This window comes from Haplochromis burtoni, unplaced genomic scaffold (assembly GCF_018398535.1).
Source record: "Haplochromis burtoni strain Fernald_Lab_line unplaced genomic scaffold, NCSU_Asbu1 Contig_180, whole genome shotgun sequence".
NCBI lineage: Eukaryota > Metazoa > Chordata > Actinopteri > Cichliformes > Cichlidae > Haplochromis > Haplochromis burtoni.
In genome coordinates this window covers 486,323-512,623 of record NW_024582541.1, presented here as the reverse complement: position 1 = coordinate 512,623, position 26,301 = coordinate 486,323, and the positions used below count along the sequence as shown (strand labels likewise).

The window sequence follows — 26,301 nt, the reverse complement described above, 5'->3', positions numbered from 1 at the left end:
TAATTACTCTCTTCTAGCCTCTGCCACATGCTGCTTCCTATTTACAAATCCGCTGCAGTTGAACCTCAGCGTCCCTGTTTGTATTTGTTGCGCTACACCAGATCCCAAAGACTCCATTAATATGTGTGAGGGTGCCAGGTGGATGCTGGATTAATAGAATGCCGACCCAGTGAGTCAGACCTCTGTGGTAGCAAAGTGAATAAACTGTGTGCAGAAAAGCCTCAGGACCTAATCACCATGCACCTCCTTTTGAACTAACAAATTACTTTCCTGATACTTCCCATGAGTATTGGAGAGAAACAAAGGAGGAATGGATATATTGCACATCGTATTTGTTTACTGCGGGAGTGTTGGGCATGCTATCTTTGAGAGACCAATTTGCATTTAATTCTGCACTTAAATCTACTATTTTGTACCCCAGACTGATCTCCCTTAAACTCTAAAGGATGGGGAAAATATGTAAAGAGAGTCGAGGGCTACTGCAGTCTTCTGTTGTTACCTTGCTCATCACGTTCCTGCATCTAGAGTGCTTCATTTGTTGTCTCGCAGAAAGAAACGTGAAGCTGAAGATATGTGGTAGTTACAGTAGCAGTAATTTCTAAAAACAGATATCAACATATCACGATAGAATTTATGCACCTACTGGGTACAGTGACTTCCTCTCACAGTCCAGTCACATGGATTTTAGTTTAACCCCTTAGCAGTCCTATTAGTCCCCTAAACCATCCAATGTCCCGTGGGCGGTACGTCCGACTGCTAACAGTTTAACTTATGATTCTAAATTAACCCTAGGTGTCAGCGTGGGGATGAATGGTTCTCCATCTACGCGTTAACCCAGTGATGGACTGACAACCTTTCCAGGGTTTACCCCAACTGTCGCCATCTGCTGCACTGCAACCCTATTTTTGAATAAGTGGTTATGACAATGAATGGATGGATGGAAACTTCTGCAGTGGTCCTACTAGCATTAACCGATAATGGCTTTGGCTTTACCCAGGTGAATAGCCACTTCAAAAAACAGGATAAAACTGTTGTTTTATTAGCTTTTTACTTTAATATCTGTGTTAAACGCCAGACAGCTATCACAGGTTAGAAGTAGTAGTAGTAAAAGTCAGAATAGTAAGTAATCCTTCTTTATTTTATTTCAAGGGTCCAGTTTGGAACATTATCGTTTTCCATTCTTCCTCTAAAACAGATTATTCATAGATTTGGGTTATCTGCCACTTGTACCTTCCTGTTAGACACAAAGTCAAACAATGATTTGATCAAAACATGATTTTTTTTTCATGTCTGAATTGCTCCTTCAACCTTACAGAAGCTTTTGTTATTGGGTGCTGGCTGATCAAGTCAATCAACTGATCAAGTCAGTCTACTAGTTTTTTTCAAAAGAGAAGGTGACTAGTTGCAAGAAATCGTAGCAATTAGTTTTAAGGTAAGCGATATTGTGAACACCTCAGTCACCTTCAAGTTATAAAGAACCCAGCTGCAAGCCTTTTAAGTAGACCCAGGATGTCTGTCTACATTTAGTTTAGTTAGCTTCCTCGCACTGAGTAGAGCAAAAAAACAAGATGTTAAAAGTTACATTTCAGTAGTTTATAGGGTGTTACAAAGTAATAGTAGTAAGTAATGTTTCTGTATTTAATTTCAAGGGTCCAGTTTGCAAACTGTTACGTTATTGTTTTACATTCTCTTTAACTGTTATGGACAACGGAGTAGTAGGGAACAAAATGGTGGGGTTTCAATATTATTGAATATTTTGAGAATAAAGTCAAAATTTTGACATTAAACTTTTTGTTTCAACTAACAAGTGCTTCAGCTGGTATACTCTGCAGCAGTGTTTCCCAAACTTTTGGAGCCACGGCACATATTTCATATTAGAAAAATCACACGGCACACCATCAAACAAAAATGTCACAAACAGCATATTGATCATTTTTCCCCACGCACCAGGTATAGCAGAATTGGTTCAGTTTGTCCCTTTGTTTTTCTGACCACTACTCGTACTGCGGCCTTCATCTGGGTTGGAATTTTCTCCAGGACCCAGGTCAGATTGTTTACTTTTTCTTTTCAAATATTTATCTATTGCTATTACGCGCTGCGTTTTCTCACTCACAGCATGACTATTATGTAATTTCTTCTTGGTGTTTTACCAAGAAGAAATTACATAATATTTTACTATTATCCACGACTCCTACACTGCACAGTTGGCAACCCATTTCATTACAGCAGGTAGTTGTACTGCCCTCTAGTGGTAGAGAATGTAATTGTTCTGCCCGTTACTCACGCTGGCGCTTCGAGTACTAATCAGGTGGAACCAGATAATCTTCCACGGCACACCTGATCATTTTTCGCGGCACATAGACAGTGGTTGGGAAACACTGCTCTACAAAATGACTTGTGTAGATGAGTTAACAAAACAACTTGATCAGCTGGCCTGTTATTGCTGTAATAAACCATACCCCTCTTTACTGCACAAGAGTGTAACCATTGATATCCTTGCATCTGTCCATTGCCAGCTATTTTTTTTGCGCAATCCGGCTAGCTCTTCCAACTCTTCCAGGTTTGTGTAGTTTTTCCTTCTGACCACATGCAGCTTTCACCATCCTCATACCTAACTGTACTTACCCATATGGAAAAGCAATAGTAAAGACTTGCATAAGATGTGGCCTACTTCATGTAGTAAATCATATAAGGCTTATATGATTTACTCATGAAAGTGGCCACTTTCTCATTACTTTCATATATTGTTTTAGTAAGTATCCAAAACATACAAGTTTCATTTATATAATTTTTAAAGGGATCTTATATCTGTTTTCACTCTTGTTTTACACAAGACAGATAAAAACTTTATAAGATTTATATATATCTTTTCCATATGGGTAACTCATCTACAGAAGACCTTTTATAGTGGGTATAGTGGTCATGACTTGAAACGACACAAATTTAATTTCCACGTATTGACTTCAAAATGTAAAGATTAAAAATGGGCTTTAAAATAGTATTTCTCAACGTAGTATTTCCACTTTATTCTTAAATGAACAATAATAATGAAAAGAATCCTTTTTTTTTAAGGTGGCCCAATACTCCTTCATAAAAAAGTCCCTCCAACCTAATTCCAGTGAAACAGAAATCTAGCACATCTACTGTTTTTGTTATTTTTTGTTTTTTAATAATTAGTTTTAAGGATCTTCCTACATTTTGGCCATTTCTGACCTTCTAAAGATAACATCTTGTAATTTTGATACAAGTGACTTCTGTCGGTTACTAAGTCCTGCCTTAAAGCCTTTTCGTTCAGAGTTTGATGCTAAACTGTTCTGATTAGTTGGTCTGAATATCAATATTTTGCCTTGTATGAACCAGTAGTTTTGTTTTTTAGAGCAAAGAGACCGAGGCTAACATTTGTTTAGCACTGCTCTCGAAAAATGTCTGAACAGAAGCGTTAAACCGCGGACAAATTGTCACACATCCACCAACACACAGACGTACCGCTAAACCAAACACAGAGCCAACACCCACAACAATTTATCACCACACATAAATTTACAAAAGAAAAAAAAAATCTGTTTTAACCACTGCAGGAGCTTGTTTCCCACAGGGCTCATCAAACCACATGCAATCAATCAGAAGGGACAGCTGTGATTGGACAAAGCCAGTGGACCGTCAGCACTAAAAGATGGTGTGTGTGCAGTGTGCAGTATTATCTTCTCTCTGTGTATCTCACAGGTAAGAAGTATGTGTGCTACTGGTCTTGGCTTCTGTTCTTGGTGAGCAGTTTTAAGTTAGGAGCTTGTACCTGCAGTCTCTGTTCAGTGTAGAGGTCAATATTGCAGAGTGTCTAGATGTTTACTCACAGAAAAAGGGAAGCCAAGGGTTTTGTTGTATTGGCTTTAAGGTAGAAGTAAATGAGCAGACCTGGCAGGTCCAGGTAAAGAGAAATGTCTGCTTTCCAAGGCACAAAAACGAAAGGATGACCTAAAGGAATCGACCGCAGCATTTAAAGAAAAAAGCTCAGCAGTTTACGCATTGACAGAAACATCAACATTTGGGGCGACCGTGGCTCAGGGGGTTGGGAAGCGTATCTGTAACCGGAAGGTTGCCGGTTTGATCCCCGGGCTCTCTGTCCTTGTCGTTGTGTCATTGGGCAAGACACTTTACCCTGGCCAGAGGGGCCAACACCAGTAGGCCCCTCTGGGGCGATATGGCAGCCTCGCTTCTGTCAGTCTGCCCCAGGGCAGCTGTGGCTACAACCGTAGCTTGCCTCCACCAGTGTGTGAATGTGAGAGTGAATGAATAGTAGCATTGTAAAGCGCTTTGGGTGCCTTGAAAAGCGCTATATCAATCCAATCCATTATTATTATTATCCACGACTCCTACACTGCACAGGTGCAACATTTCTCAATGCGAAGGACTGAATCAAACAGTGCAAAGTATGTGTGATTAAATACCCTCCCATTTCATTTAGAGGCCAGGTTTGCATATAAAATCAAATAGAAGATATCTAGAAGGCATGGATAGACATAAATTTTGTTACTGGCAGAAAACAGAGTGAGGTCAACAACATGCATCTTTGCAAGTTTTTCCTGTTTTGTTTTGCACTGATCCTCAGGCTTTAATCTTGTATGATTTCATCACCCTCCAGAGATGAAAGAGTGAGACTATAGAAAAATAACTCTAAAAGATCTTGGTGAGCTCTGATGGAACATTTGCTTTGATTTCTCCTGGAACATATCATACAGATCATTCTGGTGCTTTATAGTGAAATATGTTGTCTTCCATTTACTAATTTTCTGTTATGTGCCATCTTTCTAGCATATTCCTATACGGCAGGTACTTCAATAGTTTTGTTATGTAATAACCTAAAAATGCCATCCAAATGTTACTTGTTTTTACAGCAGCAAACATTACTTGAAGAGCAACATTAGTCTGATCTAATCACTGTGTTGCAGCAGCATGACCTTTGATTTATCTACAGGTGGCACTAGCAGGTCAATACAGACAGAGTAACTTAAAAAGGGCAGTCCTCCCTACACGTGTCAAAAGAGCAAGATCTGGACAATGCTAATCTTCAGATTGTCATCTATCTGGATCCTGTAGATAGAAAATTTTGAAAATGTTTAAATTTTCATTAAAATAGCTAACGCTATTACTTAGCAACTGGCTGATTGCAGGTTTAATTCCTGGCTGTGCTCTTTTGGCATGTTGGTGCCGTCTGTGCATCTGGTATTCTAACCAAGAATTACACAATGAAGGTTTCATTGGGGATAAGAAAAGGGGAATAAAAGCTTTAAACCAAAGCGGGGGGTGGACTCGAGGGAAATCCCTGGTCCTGAAATTGGTTGTTTGGATAGGTTGTTTACACTCTGCCACCCCAATTTGGGCACGGTGGTGGGAGCAGGAGATGGGCCAGACCAGGTCTGCTGCTGATAGCCGGACAATAATAGACACCGGCAGCACACGGGGGATCTCAATTATGTTGCTTCAAAAAGGGTGTAAATGGGAAACGGAGGGTGGCTGTTGATAGGAGGAAGTGGAGTAATTGTTTACGCGTATGTGTGTGTTTGTGTGTGTGCACGTGTCCACAAAATTTGTAGCCTACCACAGCTGTACATCACACAGAATCAGATTTGCCTTTGCCTATGTATACTGTCCTGTAACACCAAAACACTACTCACATCTATGGAAGAATAAGCTAGTGAAATAAAAGTAATTTAAAAAAGTATATTTATGTTATGCATGACTTTAAAAGTCTGTTTTTTTATTGGCAGCCTGTTGAAAACCACATTTATTTTAGCAAGTTTGTAATTAAAATCCTTAAACTAAATGCTAACATCTACAAATTTAGCTGAGAATTCAGGTCAATTGTTTTTCTATTATTAATTTTAATTGAGATATTTCCTCCTCAAATATTTTTTTGCAATCAGTATTTATATTTTCAGCCAATTTATATTTTCTAAGTGGTCAGTCCACCAGTTAGACAGGAAGCAGAAGTAAACATTACTTTGTGAAAAAGCATGGTGACCAAACAATGACTCAACATAAAGTCAAAAGAAAAAACAAACATAATAGCTCATCAGGTTCATGATCCACCAGAGAAACAACCATGCATTCTATCTCAGGTCACCAAATGCTGAATACTGTGGTTGCAAAAAGACTTCTGGTCCTAAATGATGGATCTTGTGTAAGCACTTTTCTGCTTTACTGCTCAGCCACTTATTCTGGGTCATACTGATTAAAAAATCAAGTCTTTTTTTGTAAATCTTGGCCACACCATGTCTCAAAATGAACATGCACACTCATTGGCAAATGTGCTGTCAATCATCAGTCATTAGCATGTGGTTGAGCAGCCAGAACCACTGCTTGTTGTCACAGTAGTGCAGATAGTGAAGTTGGAAACACTCATCTCGGGTAATGGCTGACATAACGGTAGCTACCTCCATCTTTTATACTGTCTATGGCGAAAACCTGTTAGGTGATTGCTGCTTGACTCAAATCAGACCAATATTCAACGAGGTGTTATGAGTATTGTGAAAATATTAAAGTGCCCATAAATAGCAAACATGACCAAGGCCTTGAGTAAAATTTGAGCGAAGACCCATTAGTTGATCACTGTGTGTACGTTTTGACCAAAACTCTAGGAGAAGCCGAGATTCTTGTGAACAGAGGGTTGGATGGATAATGGACGGACCAAGCTCGCTGATCCGTCAGCTGGACGAACTAAAAGCTGATTCACTGAACTTCCCTCTGCTGGATGGAAGTCTTGTGTATAACTGACTACCCCACCTGTTTCATAATGCAGACTTTTATGTGATTTTTGCACAAGGTATTTTTGTCATGGTTTGTAGTTTTTGTTATGTATTTGCAGTGTTTCAGTTCTATTTCTTTTCTTTTCTGTGCTTCTTTGTCTTTCTAATTTCACCCATTCCCTTCTCAGTCATACTTCCTGTTTTGGGTTCTTTGACTTCTTTCTGATTATGTAACCTGCCTTTTTTTTTTTTTTTTAAGATTTACTCATTCAAATTAGTGCAGTTTATTAATGTCTGTACCAAAAATTTATAGCATGGAAATTCATCCAAAACTTGGCCTGATAACTCCAAGGAGCAAGCCAGTCACAGGAAGGCACTGAAAGAAAAATGACAGTGAAAAGCCAGCAAAGACTTTAAAGAAAAAAATATCACTGCCAGAAAGCCAATCAAATTGAATGATAAACTGACTTTTCCTTTCAAATCAATTGAAATTAAAGAGTGAATATTCTTCAGAGTTTTTAAAGTCCTGAAAGGACTTGTTATGCTGGTACACATGTCAGTTAAGTTGTGTTCACAGAATAATAATTAAGTTAAAAAAATATCACCTTACAGGGTTTAAGGGGTTCTCTCATGCAGAATGTAACCAAACTATGGAGTACTAATAGCTCTTTGAGGGAAATAGAGGGACATAAAACTAATAACCGATTTGACCATTACACCAGAGAGCAGACTCCACCCAAATTCTCCATGTCATGCCTCAGACTTGCCCCTAGTAAGCTGTTGAATTTTTACCAGCTATGATATTGGACTCAGAACAATCTTACCACATAAAAAGTCCTGCATCAGTTTGAATAGTGTTCAAGTGTGCAAAGTTAGAGGACGTGAGGACGAGACTTACACTCATCTGTTTTTTTAAAGGATTCATTTCACTGAGTGTAAGAACCTGGATCCTCTTCCCCCAAGCCATTTATTACCTCTCATCCTTTAGTCGGGCTGGATTTCTCTGTCAGTGCCGGGGTCAACCATAAAGCCAGCACTCACCCCGTTTCTCCCACATGGCCCAGCCAGATAAAACAGGAACAGAGAGGAGGGGGGATTTTTTGGCTGAGCTGGTGGATTGTTCTTATCTGGAGGCTAGACAGAACGGGTGGAGGGCTGGTGGGAGTTGAGCTTTCTGATGTGGAGTCTGCTCTTAAGGTAGGACAAGAAAGTAGGAAAACACACACAACAAAGCCTATGTTGTCTTTCAGATACTCCACACAGCAGCCCCTCGATGCTGCTCTTAGTATCAACAGAAAAGACACCATGCAGGGTTAGAGAACTTCTAGATGATGTGACAACTCGTCTGGCAGCCATATTGGAGCTCTTTTGCCGCAAGGCCACTTGGATGACTTAAAACTGGCTTTCTGTGCTCTTCACTCAGGAAGACACAGCTTATGTAGCTGTGATGAATCGACACTGAATTAGCTGACTTGTTACGTATGCTGAACTGCTCGTTTGAAATGTCTTTATTGAAAGACATCTTTTTTCCATCTACCACTAGCTCCATGGTCTTTTAAGCTTGAGTGTAAAATACAGCCAACAGGAGAGTCTGCAGATGTTTTTATAATTACTGTGAAATATAAATGGTCAGTTATAATTATCTGACGATTTATTACAGGACTTTTATGGATAATGACAAAGGAAAGAAGGGATGTTGAGTTTTCATTGTATTTACTTGGTGCTTGCAGGCGATCTTATATATTTATATCTGTTTTTATGGAAATGGCTTTGAATACATGCTGCAGGCAGCACAATTTTCAATCTCAAGATGTTTTCTTTGTTTTGTTTCTGAGCTCATCACTTCCTGGGAATACGTTCATTGTGGAGTGATGAGTAAAAAACCATCTTGAACGAATCGTACACATGGAGGCTGGGGCGGTGGAGGGACCGAGACACGGGACAGCCAGGATGTCAAATATAAAAAGACTGATTTTTTTGAAAAAAGTATAACTCTATTGTAGTTTTTCAACCTGACCTTAGATTGGCCCAGACTTCAGCCCTATGAACAAAGACTTTTGCAGCATTTGAACAAACGATTTCCTCCTAACATTCTCCTTGGGAATTATTCGCTGCTTTCCAATCAGAGAAACACAGTTGCTCATCTTATGTACTCATAACTTAGCCAAGAGAGTTTAATGTCCTTTCTAACCTTGGAAAAGCTCCCACTTCAGTACTCTCTTGGATTGGATTGGCAGCAGCAAAGATCTCAAAACTTCTGTGAATAAAATTGAAACTACTCTGCACGACTAGGAGGTACCAGGGGGCAAGTTTGAAAGTAAATTCTTTTTCCTAATTTGGTTAAAATGTCCCTTTAAGACACTAGGAGCAAGCTGTGTTTAGAGCCATCTCTTATTACTTACACATATTAGGATTTTTAATTTAGTAGGCAAAACGTTAGGGGCGCGCGAATGGCGATATTCATCAATCAGTCATTAATGGCGCTTCTGCAACAGAACTCCAAGGTGTAGCTGTTGAGAGGTCAGAGGCATCACCGTAAAGTCTCTGTATGGGCTGGGGGAGGGAGGGAAGGGGAGGAGAGGGAGAGCTGATGCAAGGGAGCGAGAGGGCGGTCAGTCAGCTAAATGGAAGAAGGGAAGGTGGAGCTGCAGAGCTGTACATACCCCTGAAACAACAGGCAGCTGAATGAGGCTCAGCTGGGCATGCAAGTCCTCCCGCTTGGCCACTTCCTATTAGCGGAAGTGATCGGTGCAGCCGGACAGGAGAGGGAGGCACACACAGGAAAAGAGGCACGGAGGTGAGAGGTTGAATCACAGCAGCAGACGAGAGCAGAAGGAGAAGGTTAGAGAAGATTCAGCATGTTGGAACATTTGCAGTTTACCATGCGACAGAACATGTCAAAGCAACTGTCCTGGATCGCAGTGTGCAGTCGTGAGCCGTACATGTGCATTTCAGCGGTCTGAAAGCTCAGGGAGTCAGGACTGCAGGACAGAGGTGATGCACAGCCGTGTTTTATCCACCAGGCAGCCCACTGATGTTTCGTGTGATGAAATCATTTTCTCACAAAGCAGATATGAAAATGATCCTCATATAAGCATGAATCCTCCAGACTCGTGACTGTGCAGTAGAAACCGGCACGGAAACATTCCTCTGCATCTGGCCCATACAGTGCATGTTGGTGCTTTGGTGTCAAATGCATGTTTATTGTCACAGTGAGAAGTGCAATAAAAAGAAAGAAACACTTTTCCCTCTCTTCTGTTAAAAGCTCTCTCTAAGGTGGTCTGGTTGCATTCTCTGCAGCAGATGTTGGATTCTGTCAAACAGACACATGGGCAAAACCTGACAAAAGGACACAATGGTGAGGGCGGACACTGGTAAAGAGCAGGAAGATTATGAGTATGGTGATGTGAGGGGTAAAGGAAGGAGTTAAGATAACAAAAAATGATAAGCATGATAAGATGTCCCTTCTGTCTTTAATTCCAAAGCAATATGGGCATTTGAAGTACTCCACTTCTTTGTATGAGGCTGTATGTGTGTGTGTGACTTGGCACCAACGGCGTACATGTCTCCTGGCTTTGCTCACATCATTCAAGTGCCCGTTACCTAGCAACCCTGACGCAGGGAAAGTTTGGCTGACTAAAAATAAACTTAGTGTTTGCAGAAAAGGATGTAAAGCTGAAAAAAAGAAGGTAGGGAGAATTACGCCGGCAGCTCTGCAGTAATACAGGAGGGCAGAGGGGGAATACAAGAGCATAAAGGTTTCCTCATACAGCTGTAGGCTGTGCATTGTACTGTGTGAGCCTGCAGTTGTTTTTCTAATCTGTGTTTCTTTTCTACTTAAGTAAACATTTATTCACATTTCCAAAATGACATTAGCACAAATTAGTTTTATCTTTGTGTTAGAAAATATAAGCACTTATCTACAGTATCAGGCTTAAGATAAGATAAGATAAGATAAGATAACCTTTATTAGTCCCACACGTGGGAAATTTGTTTTGTCATAGCAGGAAGTGGACAGTGCAAAAGTTATGAGGCAAAAATTAGGATACAAGACATGACATTAGTTAATGACCAAAACATTCAACATATGCTGCAGTCTTATAGTTACTAACATAAATGGATATAGCAGCCGTTTATGGGAAAATTTAAAAAAAATGTTTAAATGCAAATCCTGAAGTAGTATGATCTTTTAAATTACCTTTCATCAATCAGTCTATCTGGAGAGGTTTCTTAACTCGTCAGTAAGGGTACAGAGTTTGTCATCAAATGTTGTTTTTATGTGAGTATATATATTTTTTTTTAAAAACTGTTTTTGTCCCGATCACTCACTGAGAGAGACAGCTGCATATTTAGCAATGCTAGCTTCTACCTGCTCTTCACCAGGTAGAAGCTAACATTGTGTGTTGTTTGTAATTAGCTGCTTTCTTTTAATACTCCGATTACTCATAAGTCAGTGTTAGTGGATTGATAAACAAAACCATTACTCTGAAAAAAAAAAACCTTTTGGATAGCAGTGCAGAAGATGTAATCGTTTATTCCGCTGGGAAAGCAAAGGCTAGCTAGCCCGGCTAGCAAAAGTAATGCTAATTCGCACTAGCGCTTTTCTTGCATTTTAGTGTCTTTTTTACATGGCCACAGCTGTGGTGACAAGAAATAACTATAATGCTTAATCTAACAGAAAATAGCAGCACTCTGGCCACAAAACTTAACTTGAGGGCTAACAATTCTGCCAGTAAGCGTTTCAACAAAACACTCCAAGAACCTTCGCTAACTAGCACATTGTGGTTTGTATTTCCAACAAAGCTGAAAGCCCCAGAAAATATTTTGTCTACTCCAGTAGGCAACTAAAGTTCAGACAAGATCAAATTCACAAGAAAAACCTTGACTTTGGTGCTGTCCTATCAGTTGCTCCAGCCTTACTAGTACTGATAGTACATCCTACATCCTACTAAGACCAAAAAAGTAGAACACATCAGTCCAGCTCTGAGGTCTTTACACTGGCTGCCTGTACGTCAGAGGATAGACTTTAAAGTTCTGATGCTGGCCTATAAAGCTCTGAATGGTTTAGGATCAAAATACATCAGTGACCTCCTGACCCAGTATGAACCTTCCAGATCCCTCAGGTCATCTGGATCCGGTCTTTTATCAGTTCCCAGAGTCAGAACCAGACACGGAGAAGCTGCATTCAGCTTTTATGCTCCTTATATCTGGAACAAACTCCCAGAAAGCCTCAGATCAGCTGAAACACTCAGTTTATTTAAATCCAGGTTGAAGACTCACCTGTTCTCAGCTGCATTTGAATAAAGCACCAAATCCACACTTTTAAGCTTAAATTTCAAAACTTACATTTAACTACTGATTTTATCTACTGTTCTGATTTTATCTGTTTTGATTTTATATACTGTTGTTTGTTTGTTTGTTTGTTTGTTTGTTTGTTAATTAGTTAGTTAGTTAGTTTGCTTGTTTTAATCAATTTTAAATCATGCTTTTTATTTGTTCTTGTTTCTAATGTCTCTGTAAAGCACTTTGAATCACCTTGTTGTTGAATTGTGCTATACAAATAAACTTGCCTTGCCTTGCCTTGCCTTGCCTTGCCTTACAGGCAAACTGAACGTCAGTTAATTTAGACCATTGTTCCACTAGAAAAGCAGGTTGAGAATCCTCAGAAGGCTCTTGTACTTGGGAAAATCTCCTATAGTTTATTGATATGATGTTAAAACGCTAACTTTGGAAGTGCAAAAATATAGATGGATTAATGCATCATTCCCAATCTGACTTCAAGACGCCAACGCAAATTAATTTACTTTATGCTTGGCCTCCATCCGGAGCTTTCATCCAAAGCAGTTTGGGTGATTTGCACCCAAACCTCTGTGGAATTCCATTCACCATAATACTGCGTTTGATATTTTGATAGCAGGTGAGTGCAATAGAAAAAGCAGCCCATTCCAATTAATCCATATTGTATGAGCCTGTCAACCTTTCTTGCTGCTACCTACCATCTATTCTCTGTCCTCTCAGAGAGCTAAAGAGTGTCAGAGATCAAAGCACAGGTGTTGTCACCTTTTAAAAGCTGAGAGAGAGAGAGAGAGAGAGAGAGAGAGAGAGAGAGAGAGAGAGGAGGAGACAAGCAGCTAGGTGGGGATAGACTGGATACTTGTGCGATTTACTCTCACCCTCTATTTCTTTCTCTGACTCACTCGATCTGTCTCAAATAAAACATTGGCTGAAGCCTGAAGAGTGGTCTCTCAATGAGTTTTAGCTGCTTTCTTCCTGCAGCCCTGTGACTGTTCCCCCCAGCTGCCTCTTGCTCTTATCTGAGCTCACAAACACAGCACCGTGGCAGACAACATATCACCTTTGTTTTATGACAATAAACAATTCGCAATAAGCAGGGGGAAGATTCAGAAGGGGGGCGAGAACATATCTGAGCATGAAACTTAAAACAGGGGGATTTGGGTGATGTGGGCTGATGCACAGTCTGGTCTAGCGGACATAGTTTTCTTATGATGTACTTTATGGCGCTGGCAAATAAGCAGAACAATAATGAGGATGACTGCTGAGATAGTGGGAAAGCGTAGGAGGTGAAGTGGCTGACAGCAAAGAAAAGAAAGAAACGGAGATGAATACAAAGGGGAGACAGGAAAAATGAAATACTGCATTGCTATGCGTAACCCTGTGTCCTCACATAACCCGCTGCAACGAGTGCAAGAAAAGGTACGTTTTGTTAGTGCTTATACAATTAGTTCTTTGTTGAGGTATGTGGTCCTGCACTGAAAAATATGAAGCATGAAAGCAAAGACTTCAAAATAACTACATAAAAAACACTTTGTTAAACACATCAGATCTCATTGGGGAACAAAATCATGCTGGATATCTGTACTGATAAGGTCTGGGCAATGTGTTACAAGTGAAAGGATGCCACAATTTTTGATGCCAATGAAAATTATCATTCTGCAGAGGGCTTAATTCAAAGACCCCCTAAAAATCAACATGGAAAAAAAAAAATAATGCAGCAGGCTAGTCCATTCTGCTGAAGCTTCAATGCAGCAACTCAAAAATGGTAGTCAGTAGTTTTTATGGCCTCCCAGGTCCTTGGAGGTCTCCTCCCAGATCTGGATCAGGGCATCAATGAGTTCCTGGACAGTCTGTGGTGAAGCCTGGTGGTATCACATGGGCCAAAATATAATATCCCGAAGGTGTTCTAGTGGATTTAGTTCAGGTGAGCGTGGAGGCCAGACAAAGGTATCAATTCCTTCATCCTCCAGGAACTGCCTGCATACTCTCACCACATGAGGCTGAGCTATGTTGTGCACCAGGAGAAACCCAGAACCCACTGCATCAGGGTCTGAGAATGGATACAAGGTTTTCATCCTGATAGCTGATTGTAGTCAGGGTGACATTGCCAAACCTAAAGAGGCCTGTGCATCCCTCCATGGATTGGCCATCCACCTCCAAGCCAGCCATGCTGAGTGATTTTACAGTCAGCATAATGTTCTTCAAACTTTTTCTCCAGACTCTTTTATATCATTCAGTGTTCTAAGGGGAACTGCTCTCATCTGTGAAAAGCACAGGGCTCCAGTGGTGGACCTGCCACTCCTGGTATTCTATGGCAAATGCCAATCAGGATCCATGGTGCCTGGGCAGTGATTACATGGCCCACTAGAGGATGGCAGGTCCTCAGGCCATCTTCATGAGTCTGTTTCAGATTGTTTGGTCAAAGACATTCACCCCAGTGTCCTGCTGGAGCTCTGGCAGTGCTCATCCTGTTCCTCCTTGCACAAAGGAGCAGATACCAGTCCTGCTAATGGGTTAAGGACCTTCTACAGCCCTGTCCAGCTCTCCTGGAGTAACTATCTATCTTCTGGAGTCTCCTCCATTATCTTGAGACTGTGCTGGGAAACACAGAAAACCTGGTATAGGCACGTATTGATGTGCCATCCCGGAGGAGTTGGACTACCTGTGCAACCTCTATAGGGTCCAGTATCACACACTGACCCTGGCCAAATGCAAAACTAATGAAGAAAAAACAGTCAGAAAATATGAGGAGTAAAAAAAAATGTCTGTGGCCTTCATCTGTAAAACCATTCTTGTTTGGGGGGGTTGTCTCATTGTTGCCCCTCTAGTGCACCCCGTCTGCTACTTAACTGACCAGATCAATGTCCCAGACGTTTAACTGACTAAAAAGTGTTCCTTTATTTATTTTTTTTGTGCTATGTAGATAAAGATATAAACAAATACAGATCTGACAGCAAGGTACATCAAATCATCGAGAGCTTTAAAAGAGAAACAATGTGACAAGATACAGCCCAATAATTTAACTTCAATTTAGTTGTACCTCTGCCTGAAACCCTTCAACCAAGATGGCAACAAGCAAGTTGAAGAGGACGTAGTTGCCAAAGGTCATTAGCGCGATGAAGTAGAGCGCAGCTACGGGAGAAGTGGAGGCCATGCCGTTATATAACACCTTGTTCCAGTCCTCCTGTGTTAGGATCTGCAGAGAAAGTAAGAGAGGCGCTTATAGGTAAAAGTATTGTTGAGCAATTCTTCTAGAAATTTCCCCGTGTGAGGTCTAAGTCTTCACCGGTCCTGATAATGTTTCATACTTCACACCCCTACCAAGATCAGTGCAATTCAGCTCGGCATTTTTTGACAAATTTTGCTGACAAACAAACATTTTTCCCCCCTCTACTGCATTTTTGCAAGAACTTACCTGTTAATCCTCTAAGGTATAAGCTGTCATTGGTGATAACACTAACTATATTTAGCAGAGAGGCTAAATGGCTTTTCTGAGAAAAATAAATTGAACACTTGTTAACACATATCAGTCAGAAAGGTTATTTTATTTCTTCCCTGATTGTGTAGACTTGAGAGATCAATTTAATAAAACAAAAGTTGTATATTCTGATTGCCCAGGGTTGGAGTTACAGCTGATGATGATTTAGACCCTGGAAGGTTAATGAGATACTTATTTAAGCCTTTTTTAAAACAACATATTGGGCCTCATGTAGACTGTAACGTGCAGTAAATGGTAACTAGTAAAGATTAGAAGTTGAAACCTGTTTGCTGTAGCTGGATTGTTTGTGTACTGCTGGCAAAAATATTGGACTTTTTTCAAAGTCTTTGTAAGGCTGTAAAAGCTTTTCATCATAAATGCTTAGTTTCCTTCTTTCTTTGTATTGTTTTATCTTTTTTCTTTATCTTTGCCTCCTTGTTCTCTCTGTCCCTGTCTCATTGCGTTTTTTTGTCTGTGACTCTCTCTTTCAGTATACTTCCTGTTTTATTTTGAAGGTTCGCTCCCTGTCTGGTTATTGACGTTGGTGTCTCATTGACCTTCCTTCCTGACTACCCTTGTCTAAATACACTTAAATCTTTGGTTAATCAGAAAAAAACATATTTTGAAAATACTAGTAGTATTTTCTCAATTCTGCTTTAGACTGCATTCAGCCTTTCTCTGATTAGGACCCAAGAATATGTTTATTTGACTAGTAATAGCCCTTTTTTATTAGTACCTTCTCAGGTTCATGTGTGTAAATAGAGTCCTTAACCAGCGCCACTGTACCAGCACCAAAGAACACCTTGTGAGATTTCACAGCTTGACAGAGCAGCAATATTTGATTATGAGAATATGCCGATTTTAAGTAACTGTGATTTTTTTTCTCTCTCCCCTATCTATGTTTTTTAAATTCCTGGTCTTAGTAACACAGATCAGTTAAAGAAATGCATTAGATGCTCATTCTTGCCATTAATCAAAGCTCAAAGGCTCACCTACTAACAGCAGAGCTTTTAGCTGCAATAGAAGAAGTGGTTTTAACAAAATCTCTGCATCTTTATTCAGTGAAGTGCGGGAGTACGGCAAAAACTTGCTGAATTTACGAAGTTGTGTGCTGAAGGATAATGTTTCAGAAAAACGCAACATTAAAATGTAAACTTTCATCATTCTGTTCAACAAATTGAAGCAGTGAAGATACACTTGAGCTCTCCATGGGAACGGACACATCAGTACAACGGTCTGTACAGAGAAACATGCATACATCTTACAGCCAGTCAGGTGAATAATAAATGGTTACTATATTGAGAGTGATATATGCTGGACCCCCACAGTTACGGTTAATTCATGAATCTAAGGTGACATAATGCAAAGCACAAGCCTACATAACCTATAGAAGATAGGCAGAAATAGGAAATTAGATGACTGGAAGAAAATGATGAAGACAGAAAAGGTCTAGCGGGGCCATAGGGGAAGAGGTTGATAGATTTTATTTATTCAGGAGGAGGAAGAGGTCTTTCAGGCTCTGAACAGGAGCATGTTCAGTCATCACCAAGACTCAAGGAGATCTTACTGGAGGTTAGTTGCTCGAGGGACCACTCTGACAGGTACAGTTAGATTAAACAGGCAGCTGATGAACATACATACTGTAATTTCTTCATGCTGCTTATTTTTTATTGTTTCAAGACGGTGACTGTAAACAAGCAGTGAGGAATAAACAAGCCTGGAGCACCACTAAACAGCACTGGGGAAGAGGGGGAAGAGAAGACAAGCTCACCTGGAAGACAGTCACTATGGCCCAGAGAAGAGAGTCAAAGTTCTTCCTGTCTGGTAGAGTGTCTCCGTCTCTCTCTGACCCAAACCTACAACCAAACAGATGCATCCCCAGGATACTGACCCAGGAGGGAGGGAGGAGGGGACAGGAAAAAACAAACAGGAAAAGGAGGGATAAATGTTTACATCACAGCAAACCCTTAGATACCACACAAATAAACAGAAATTATTTGTTGAAATGACATGTTTACCCATTATTATTGCTGCCTGTGAAAAAAAGAAGAAAAAAGCGGAGGATAAACAGAGCTACAGTCATACAAAAGCTTAAATAAAACTATATACTGACCTGAGACAGTTGCAGAGGTGATATTACATACTGAGTCCTGCCCCTGATTGGGTAGCATTCACTTTATTACCCTATCTCTTGACCAACAATGCTAATGGAAGTGCTTTCACTGGATTCAGCACCATGGAGAGTGACACAACCCACAACAATGACACCTCATGTATTTATTTATTTTTTCAGAAGATTACTCACATGCTGACTGATTTCCTCTACTTTGGAACTTTAAGGAGTAGTTTAAGAGACATTTACAAGCATAAGACGATAGCTAGGATTAGCTTAGTTTTGCACAGCACCCCATCACTTCACAGTAGAGCAGTGCTCCACAACACTTAACACTTTTTGCCTCAGTCAGAACCTCTGATTATTATTCCTCTTCCACTTTCAGCTTTCCAGCACAGCCGTTAAAATCCTTTCATGATTTTCTTTTCTTAGCCAGGCTAGCTGGTTGCTCCTGCCTCCACTTTTTACGTTAACCGTTTGATTACCAATCATGGCATACAGAATAGATTTGGGATATCCATTATCTAGGATTATCAGTTTTCCCTGGATTATTCTCATGTTAAGAAAATGTAAATAATTCATTTAATGGTGACACATGGGGGAAGCAACGTTTGCAAAAGGAGTCATAGTTTTTGTCAACTCCCTGTTTGAAGGGAAAAAAAAATAAAGGAATACATGTTTCTGCTACAGAGCAGAAACTATTCACAGCACTTCACTTTTTCCATATGCTATCATGTTATATTCCAAATGGATTAAATTCATTTTCCGCCTTAAAATTCTACACACAATGCCCCATAATGGCAATGTGAAAAATGTCTGCTTGGAGGAAACCAGGCACCACTCATGATCTGCTTAATACCATCCCTGTAGCAAGGGGTGTGAATGCTTATGCACATGTTATATTTTTGTTTTTATTTTTAATAAATCCGCAAGAATTTCAATCTCTTTTTATTTTGTGATTATCTGGTATTGTGTGTAGAATTTTAAGTTGAACAAAATAAATGTAATCAATTTTGGAAAAAGGCTGTAGCATGACAACATGTGGAATGAGAAACTCCAAACATATACCCATATAAAGCTCTATCTGCAGACACACGAAGAACTGTAGTAAAGAGTAAATAGTATATAGTGGCGCATATACAGTGACACAGCTAAATATGGGTAGACTGGCGCAGCGAAGCAAAGGCAACACTATGAAAGGCAGAGGGGATAAAGACAAAGAAAGCTAAGCTACATGTAACAACTAAGCGGGGGTGTTATTATTATGAAGCAGCAGTGAGTCGGCACCGCAGTCTGCCTTTTATTCAGGAACAGACACTGAAGCTCAACTGGAGCTGAGGGATCAATGAACAGGCCTCCGCTGCGTCAACTTGGCAAGCCTTCACTCAAATCAAGAGCTGTTTATCTATGCATATACAAGGCCCTTGGAACTTTGTGTATTTGTGTGTGCGCGCCTGTGTACTGAAACATCTGTGTGCACGCGTGTATGTGAGGGCACAAATCTCAATAAGCTGTTGAAATGAAGCAGCAAATTCTTCGGATACACACAGAGACATGCTCCTTTAGTCGTAACACTCCCTCTTAAATAAAGGTGGGGGTCTGAAATACACAGAGAAGCATTTACTGTCTTATTTAACAATTGAGTGGGTTTTTTGGGCTCAGCCACAAAGTCTACCCAGCCAGAAAGATGGAATGCTGATTGAAAGAGGGAACCACTTTAGTCTTTTCCCCCCGATTAAATCACCTCACTGTTCCTGTCGCTCTCAACACTACTTGCTTCTCACACAGAAGTTATCGTGTACTGATTTACCAGTTTACCTTCATTCATCGCCTTTGTTCTTTTCAGTTCCACGGTCAGTGATTGAAACACTTTTTTCCCCTTTTGATGTTATTCTTCCATTAGAATTGAGAAATAGAGTGGTGCCTACCTCCCCTACTGTTTAAACAAGTGGAAGACTGAAACATAAATATTTTTTCAGCCTGACTCACTCACTCTCCCCCTAAGAATACCTGAAGATGAAGATGAAGAGCATGAGGAGCATGCAGAAAGTGGCCACGTTGTCCATGGTCTTCATGAGCACCACCAGCTGTCTCTGTAAGGCCGGCATGAAGCGGACCAGTTTGAGGACGCGCATCAGCCGGAAAGTCCTTAGCACTGACAAACCCCCACCCTGCTGTCCCACGATCTCCCACACGCTGTCCGGAGAAAAGACAAAAACACATTTATAATTCACGTAAGGTCCAAATTCCAGTGAACTGTCTTCACGTCAGGCGAGCAAAAACCCAATTTTTCACTTTCCCTAAACACTGCGGGTTCCCAGATGTGGTCCTGACCACACTGACACAAATTATGGTCTAGCACTGCACAATCATTTTCTACAAAGAATAACATTTTTAGTAAGTTATGAAATGGTGAAAATGTGCTGCTTTTTTAATGCTTTAAAAATGATTTTTTGTTTTAATCAGTGAATGAAAGTATTTATTCTTCTGGCCACTTTGGATCAGCAGAGAAACCTGTAAACAAACACATAAAATAACATAACACAACATAACATAACTGTAGAAAATATCTTAGCTTTATCCTCCTGAACTGATCTGAAATTTATGTGTGAAAATGTACTTAGACACAAGCTCCGTCTCCTTTTAGCTCAGTTTTGGTCTCCACCTCCAGGTGAAGGAAAGATTTGATGCACCACTATGAGATTACCAGACACTATTCTGTACCTTTGCCTAACTCCAGTTTAGTGTTGTACATAAAATTAATTTCAATTAAATTCAGTTAATTTTATTTATGCAGCACCATATCACAACAACAGTCACCTCAAGGTGCTTTATATTGTAAGGTAAAAACCCTACAACAATACAGAGACAACCCCAACAATCAAACAAACCTGCATAAACAAGCAGTTGGTGACAGTGGAAAGGAAGAACTCCCATATTTTCCTAAGTCCTAAATATGGTATTACTGATAAATATAAAAAATCTTCACAGACAGTGCTTTAAAATGTATTCAATTTTCTACTAATGTCTTTAGTTTTTGATACATAAGAAATTGTTTTATATTTTATTTAATTTAATGCTGTGATGCACAGTTTTATATATACAAGTATTAAGTGATAATTGCGTGCTGGAGGACTAAGGTTACCCAATACAAAGTGGGTTTGTGTAAAAAAAACAAAAAAAGCAAAGAAAAAGAAATCTGGATTAATATATCCAAAGAACTACGACTCTACATTGATAACCTGCAGCTGGACTAGACACACCGAGGCCTGATGACAACCAATCCCGTTCAATCATTTTTCAGAACCATCAAAATAGCCAGAACAACAAGCACAACAGTATTCTCTTTTTCTCTTTTTTTTTTAAAAAAAAAGTGTTTTCTCTCCATTTCAGCTTTTTTAAAAAATAAAATAAAATAAATGCACTTTTACGTGACTGAAAACAAACCCTTTCTGAAATAAACTTTCTGATTTCTTTCTCCCAGGGATAAAGGAATTCAGAATGAATGTTTCGATATGAAGACAGGGCTGAAATTGAGAGATTGGCAAACAATAATAAAGCCAACACAACCTCGTCTCTCCGGACTAGCAACTGGATCACATCGCTGATTACGTTCCCTTTTCCAACATGTCGAAACGAAATAAGAAACCTCCTGTTTAGTTCTTACACTGGCGCACACACCACAGCAACCTTTTTTTCTATTCAATTCATGTAGCACCAATTCACAACAATGGTGCTTTTTTATTGACAGGTAAGTGCCTTAAAATATTTGAGAGAAAATTCTAATTCTCATTATCGCACTCCACCCTATGGACAGCAGTTGGCACCAGTGGGAAAGAAGAACTCCCTTTTAACAGGAAGAGACCTCTGGAAATATCAGGCTGCGGGAAGGGCAGCCATTTGTGCCCACTCAGTTGCGGAGTGGTCAGGTAAAGGAAGAAGAACTTTACCTTTCATCTAAATTTTGTCACAATGCACCCAGATGACCTTGAAACCCTCTTTTAGGACAATGTAGACAAAAGTTACCAAACACAGGTAAAGAAAACAAAAAGATAGACCCAAAGGTCAACTGGGTCTTGATCTAGGCAGAGATCTTTTGACAGAGACAAACATGAACTCTGGTCTCTAACAGGATATGATATGGCTGCAAAATTCCACCACAATGATGTCAGGGACTCTTTTTCCTTTCTTTTTTTTTGCTTCAACAAACATTATTTGAAGGCTGTGCATTTCATTCGGTCAGGTTGCGTTTTGTATTTTATTACATTTTGTTTGAAGATCTGACATCGTATGAGATCTGGACAAAAATAGAAGAATTCATGTGGGAGTTGAATTCGTTTTCACTGCACTGAGCAGGGTTTGTGTTCCCAGTGGCATCCTTTTAAATATAGAAGCCGAGTGCAGAAAAGGATACGTGTTTTATTTGAGGGCATTCCTGTTGCCAGAGAGCGAGTCCTCACCTGATGACCACAATTATGCCGTCAAAGATATTGTAGGGGTTTTTGATGTAGCCAAAGGGCCCATACACCAAAACCTTCAGCAGCATCTCCAAAGAAAACAGGCTGGTGAATACGATGTTGCTGATCTCCAAGGCGTTGGTCAGCTCCTCAGGCTGAAGAGACAGAAAGACAAACAAGGGAGTAATTAATGTGTTATTACAGAGGAAGCAGCTCAGGATAAGTTGACTGTATGACTACAGAATAAACATCTGCTGTATCACATGAGTAAAAGGCAATTGCTGAAGACTAAATGCAACTAAAATATGACAAATTGGTCACAGTTTCTGTCTCTCACACGCGCATTACACCATATATATCATAAATGCATGTATGTACAGTGTCCTTATCTTCCACTGGGACAAGCACACCGATTGGAGTGCTGACATGCAACGTCTGCTCAAAGCTCATCAGAGAAATGGACTGCCGCTCACATTTCGATCAATCAAATGGTGTGTGTGTGTGTGTCTGTAAGCATCTGAGCGCAGAGGGGAAAACAGGCAATGAGAACAAGCAGACAGACAAGGGAAAGAGCTTCCGAGCCAAAGATAAAAGGCGCGGCACATCCAAATGTGACGCTTTATGTAAATCAGACTTCTATAGCGGGTATCAGTAATTATTGGTGGGAAGAAAAGAGGCAGAACGATGTTGTGTGTCTGTGGCCTGTGCAGCAACCCAGACAGGGTTCATGAGGCCTTTCATCTCCATGCAATAAACAGTTTACACAGCTCAAAACGTGGTGTCACACACACACACACACAAATCCGTAGCACGGACATGACATACAGGATAGAAGGTGTTGAAGGCCCAAAATGGGTTTTTACGTTCTCTATCATAAGTGTATGTGTCTCAATATCCCACTGTGTGTGTGTGTGTGTGTGTGTGTGTGTGTGTGTGTGTGTGTGTGTGTGTGTGTGTGGGTATAAATAGAGTCATCGTCCCAGCAGAAACATAATCCCCCGGCTGAACCAGGAGGTAATGCAATGTAATGTAAACACAGTGTGTGTCATTAAGGCCCGTCCTGGTGGGCTGTCACTAATCACTACACACCATGACTGTTTAAGCAGCGATTACACAACACTAGCAAGGATACGCAGAGAAAAGGAGACAGAGATTAGCATCACCAGTTGAATAACAGATCCACGTGCTGAATCGTGGCACCAGTTTGTCTAGAGCCCTTAAGCAGCAAAGTCAATTGGTTACTTCGAAATATGCTCACTGCTGGTATTGTTACACTGCTTTCATGTCAAACTATGGGAAAGACAAGAATTCACCTCCTCCAGTGTGCAGAACTTGGAGACATCTATTGGCAGACTTTGAATGGAGTCTATAATGACCTGGTTTGATCCTTGGCCACACTTGCTTCTTGTTTAGACTAGTATGGAGATGCTGTACTGAGGGCATGTGTAGGGATCGGTTTTGCCTTAGAAGATGGACCAGGTCAAATACCAGTTGGAAGTTTGGTGGTTCAATCCCTGGCTCCTCCAATCTTATGCCAGAGTAGATAGAGAACCACAGATTGGTTCATCAGTGTGTGTGTGTGTGTGTGTGTGTGTGTGTGTGTGTGTGTGTGTTAGTTAATCCTAATAAGGCAGAAAGTCCTTAGATGTAAAAAACAAAAGTGGTCAGTTGAAAAGTGTGATATTTAGCACTTATATGTAGGTGGAACTATAGGAGGAGAACTTCTGGTCAAAATCAGAAGAAAATTCAATTCGATTACATTTTATATTGTAGCCAAAATGCAACAACAGTCAGGCTAAGAGCAGTTTATATTGTAAGTTAAAGAACCTACAATAAGAGAGTGAAAACGTCAACAATCAGTTGATGCCAATGTGAGCAAGCACCTGGTGACAGAAACCTCCCACAGAACCGGTTGGGTATAATCTGTGAATCTCTGAGCATCTGTACTGATGCATTATTAAAATGGCAGTAAAAACCAACACAATCGTACACTCGAGTCTTCAGTCTGATTGCTACAATAGGAGCAAAAGCCAGAAAGTCACAAAAATTTTGCCCTGATATGAGACTGCAGGGAGCAAATCTGAATATTTCCCAGAGCACAGAGCGTAGATTTTAGTGCTGTTTTGTGATAAGGTTGGAGATTGTAACCAATTGAATTCCTGCTCATTACCTTTCCTTCACACACAAGTAGAACAACTTTCAGTACACTGTCAGACATGTGCATGGGTGCAAAAGATCACAGTTATGAGCGCCTGTTTAAAAAAATTTGACCAGAAAGGCCTTTTTTCAGCCTACCCTTAAGTCACTATTTTATTTGCTAAAAAAGTGCAAAAAGTACACAGTGGCAGCATGCTGAGAGAGGAATGGCTAAAAACAACTTCTTAAATCTTAAAGATGAATCGCGTTACTCACTGGGCGCATGTCTGAGTAGTGAAACAGAACAAGTCAAAAGCAACCACCATCAAGAAAAAACTTCAATAAAGGGTGTTGACAGCTTGTTTGAGTTTCAACAAGTACAAACTTACAAGTTGTTGCTTGGTATTAAGTCATTTTTCCCACAAGACCCTGAATTTAACACAAGGCCCGGAGGCAAATATCAGTCCAACAACACCAAGTGCTGATGTTGCACCATAACTCAGAGCTTGAACTTTCAGACTGTGCTTGTTATAATTAGCATTTTTAAAATAAGTTGTAATTGGCTTTTGAGATTTGTAAGGAAATAATGCACATGTTTTACTAACTTCAGCTGATAATATCAACACTGACTGTTGGTAGATTAGAGTTAGAGGTAAACCTGAAGCAGTTTATATTCAACCAGTTGAGCTGTGGGTGCAAACAGACTTCCTGTTCTTAATATCAGCACTAGTGCTTTTTTTAGTTTCCCCAGAGCCCTGAAATCTATGTTTCTTGCGCTGCAACTGTTCAAGATTACTTTGTGTCATGTAGTATGTGAAGTAGTATTTTGTTGTTTGTATGTCTGACGTGCTAAATAAAAATTTGAATGACCAATTTGTCTTAGGTGTTATTCATTTTTCTGTGCTTCTCTAGGAAGTCCAAGGTTTTCTTTGTTTCCCAGCACTCTGTTAGGATGCCTGGGTCGTTGACCCAGGGTTTTTGAGGTTATTATATTATTTATACTTTCTAGTTTTTGGTTTCTTTGAGTTCTGTCTTATGGTTTATGTCTCTGTCTTCTCTAGTTGCTCTGTCTCCCCTGTCAGCTGTATCCCCTTGTCTAGTTCGCGTCTCTGTGTATCCTTAGTTGCTATATCCCCGTGTCCAGTCAGTGTCTGTGTCTGCCCTGGTCCCACGTCTCTGTTCCCTCTGTTACAGTGCGTGCGACTGTGTCTTTGTTCAGTCTGTGTTATGTGTTTCCTGTTTTACTTTGAAGGTCTGTCTTATCTCAGTGTGTTCAGTTTACGCTTCTTTGGTCTCGTCAGTTCTGATTTGTCCCAGCTGTGTTTCCCTCCTGTTACTCATTCCCTGATTGCTCCCTCCGTGTATTTAAGCCCTGTGTTTCTCTGTGTCCGTGTCGCGATCTACCGTTTATTTTGCTGTGTGTTTTGTCAATCCGCCGGTGTTAGTTTATTTTTGACCTTTTTCCCCAGTTATGTTATGTTATGTTTGAGTTCAGCATTAAAGCTGTTTTGGTTTAAGTTCTGTCTCCGGAGTCTGCACCTTGGGTCCTATTCCTGCCTGCACACAGCCACCCAACACACTCAGGTGCATGGAGGAGACACCAGTAGACAAGCAAATACCTAGCAGAGCTGGACAGGGCCGTAGAAGGTCCTTAACTCATCAGCAGGATCAGTATCTGCTGCTTTGTGCAACGGCAAGGAACAGGATGAGCACTGCCAGAGCCCTTCGAAATGACACTCGAAACCACACTGGTCACACTGGTGCCCAATTGGCATTTGCCATAGAATACCAGAATCTACCACTGGAGCATGTTCACCCTTTGAACGTGTGAAAGATGTGAAAGAGTCTGGAGAAGCCGTGGAGAGTGTTACGCTGCCTGTAACATTGTTCAGCATGGCTGGTTTTGGTGGTAGGTCAGTGATGGTCTGGGAGGCATATCCATGGAGGGACACACAGGCCTCTACAGGTTAGGCAATGACACCTCGGCCCCCATTAGGTATCGTGATAAAATCCTGGTGCAGTGGGTCCTGGGTTCCTCCTGGTACATAGCAGTGCCCAGCCTTGTGCGGCAGAGTATGT

The 26,301-nt window shown here is 40.5% G+C and overlaps 1 protein-coding gene across 13 annotated transcripts in view; it reads right to left on the bottom strand.

Annotated features, from left to right (window-relative positions):
• The window catches only part of cacna1g (calcium channel, voltage-dependent, T type, alpha 1G subunit), a 207,837-nt gene that overhangs the window by 86,996 nt on the left and 94,540 nt on the right, over positions 1 to 26,301 (bottom strand). For 10 of the 13 annotated variants that reach the window (XM_042225737.1, XM_014337482.2, XM_005934426.3 and 7 more), the window contains exons 9-13: positions 22,090 to 22,241; positions 19,640 to 19,825; positions 17,288 to 17,402; positions 15,079 to 15,234; positions 9,407 to 9,472 (exon numbers count right to left, since the gene is read on the bottom strand). In XM_042225737.1, coding sequence (XP_042081671.1) covers positions 9,407 to 9,472; positions 15,079 to 15,234; positions 17,288 to 17,402; positions 19,640 to 19,825; positions 22,090 to 22,241 — 675 coding nt within the window. The remainder of the gene's footprint in view (positions 1 to 9,406; positions 9,473 to 15,078; positions 15,235 to 17,287; positions 17,403 to 19,639; positions 19,826 to 22,089; positions 22,242 to 26,301) is intronic. The other 3 variants (XM_042225739.1, XM_014337484.2, XM_042225740.1) reach the window with 1 other exon arrangement.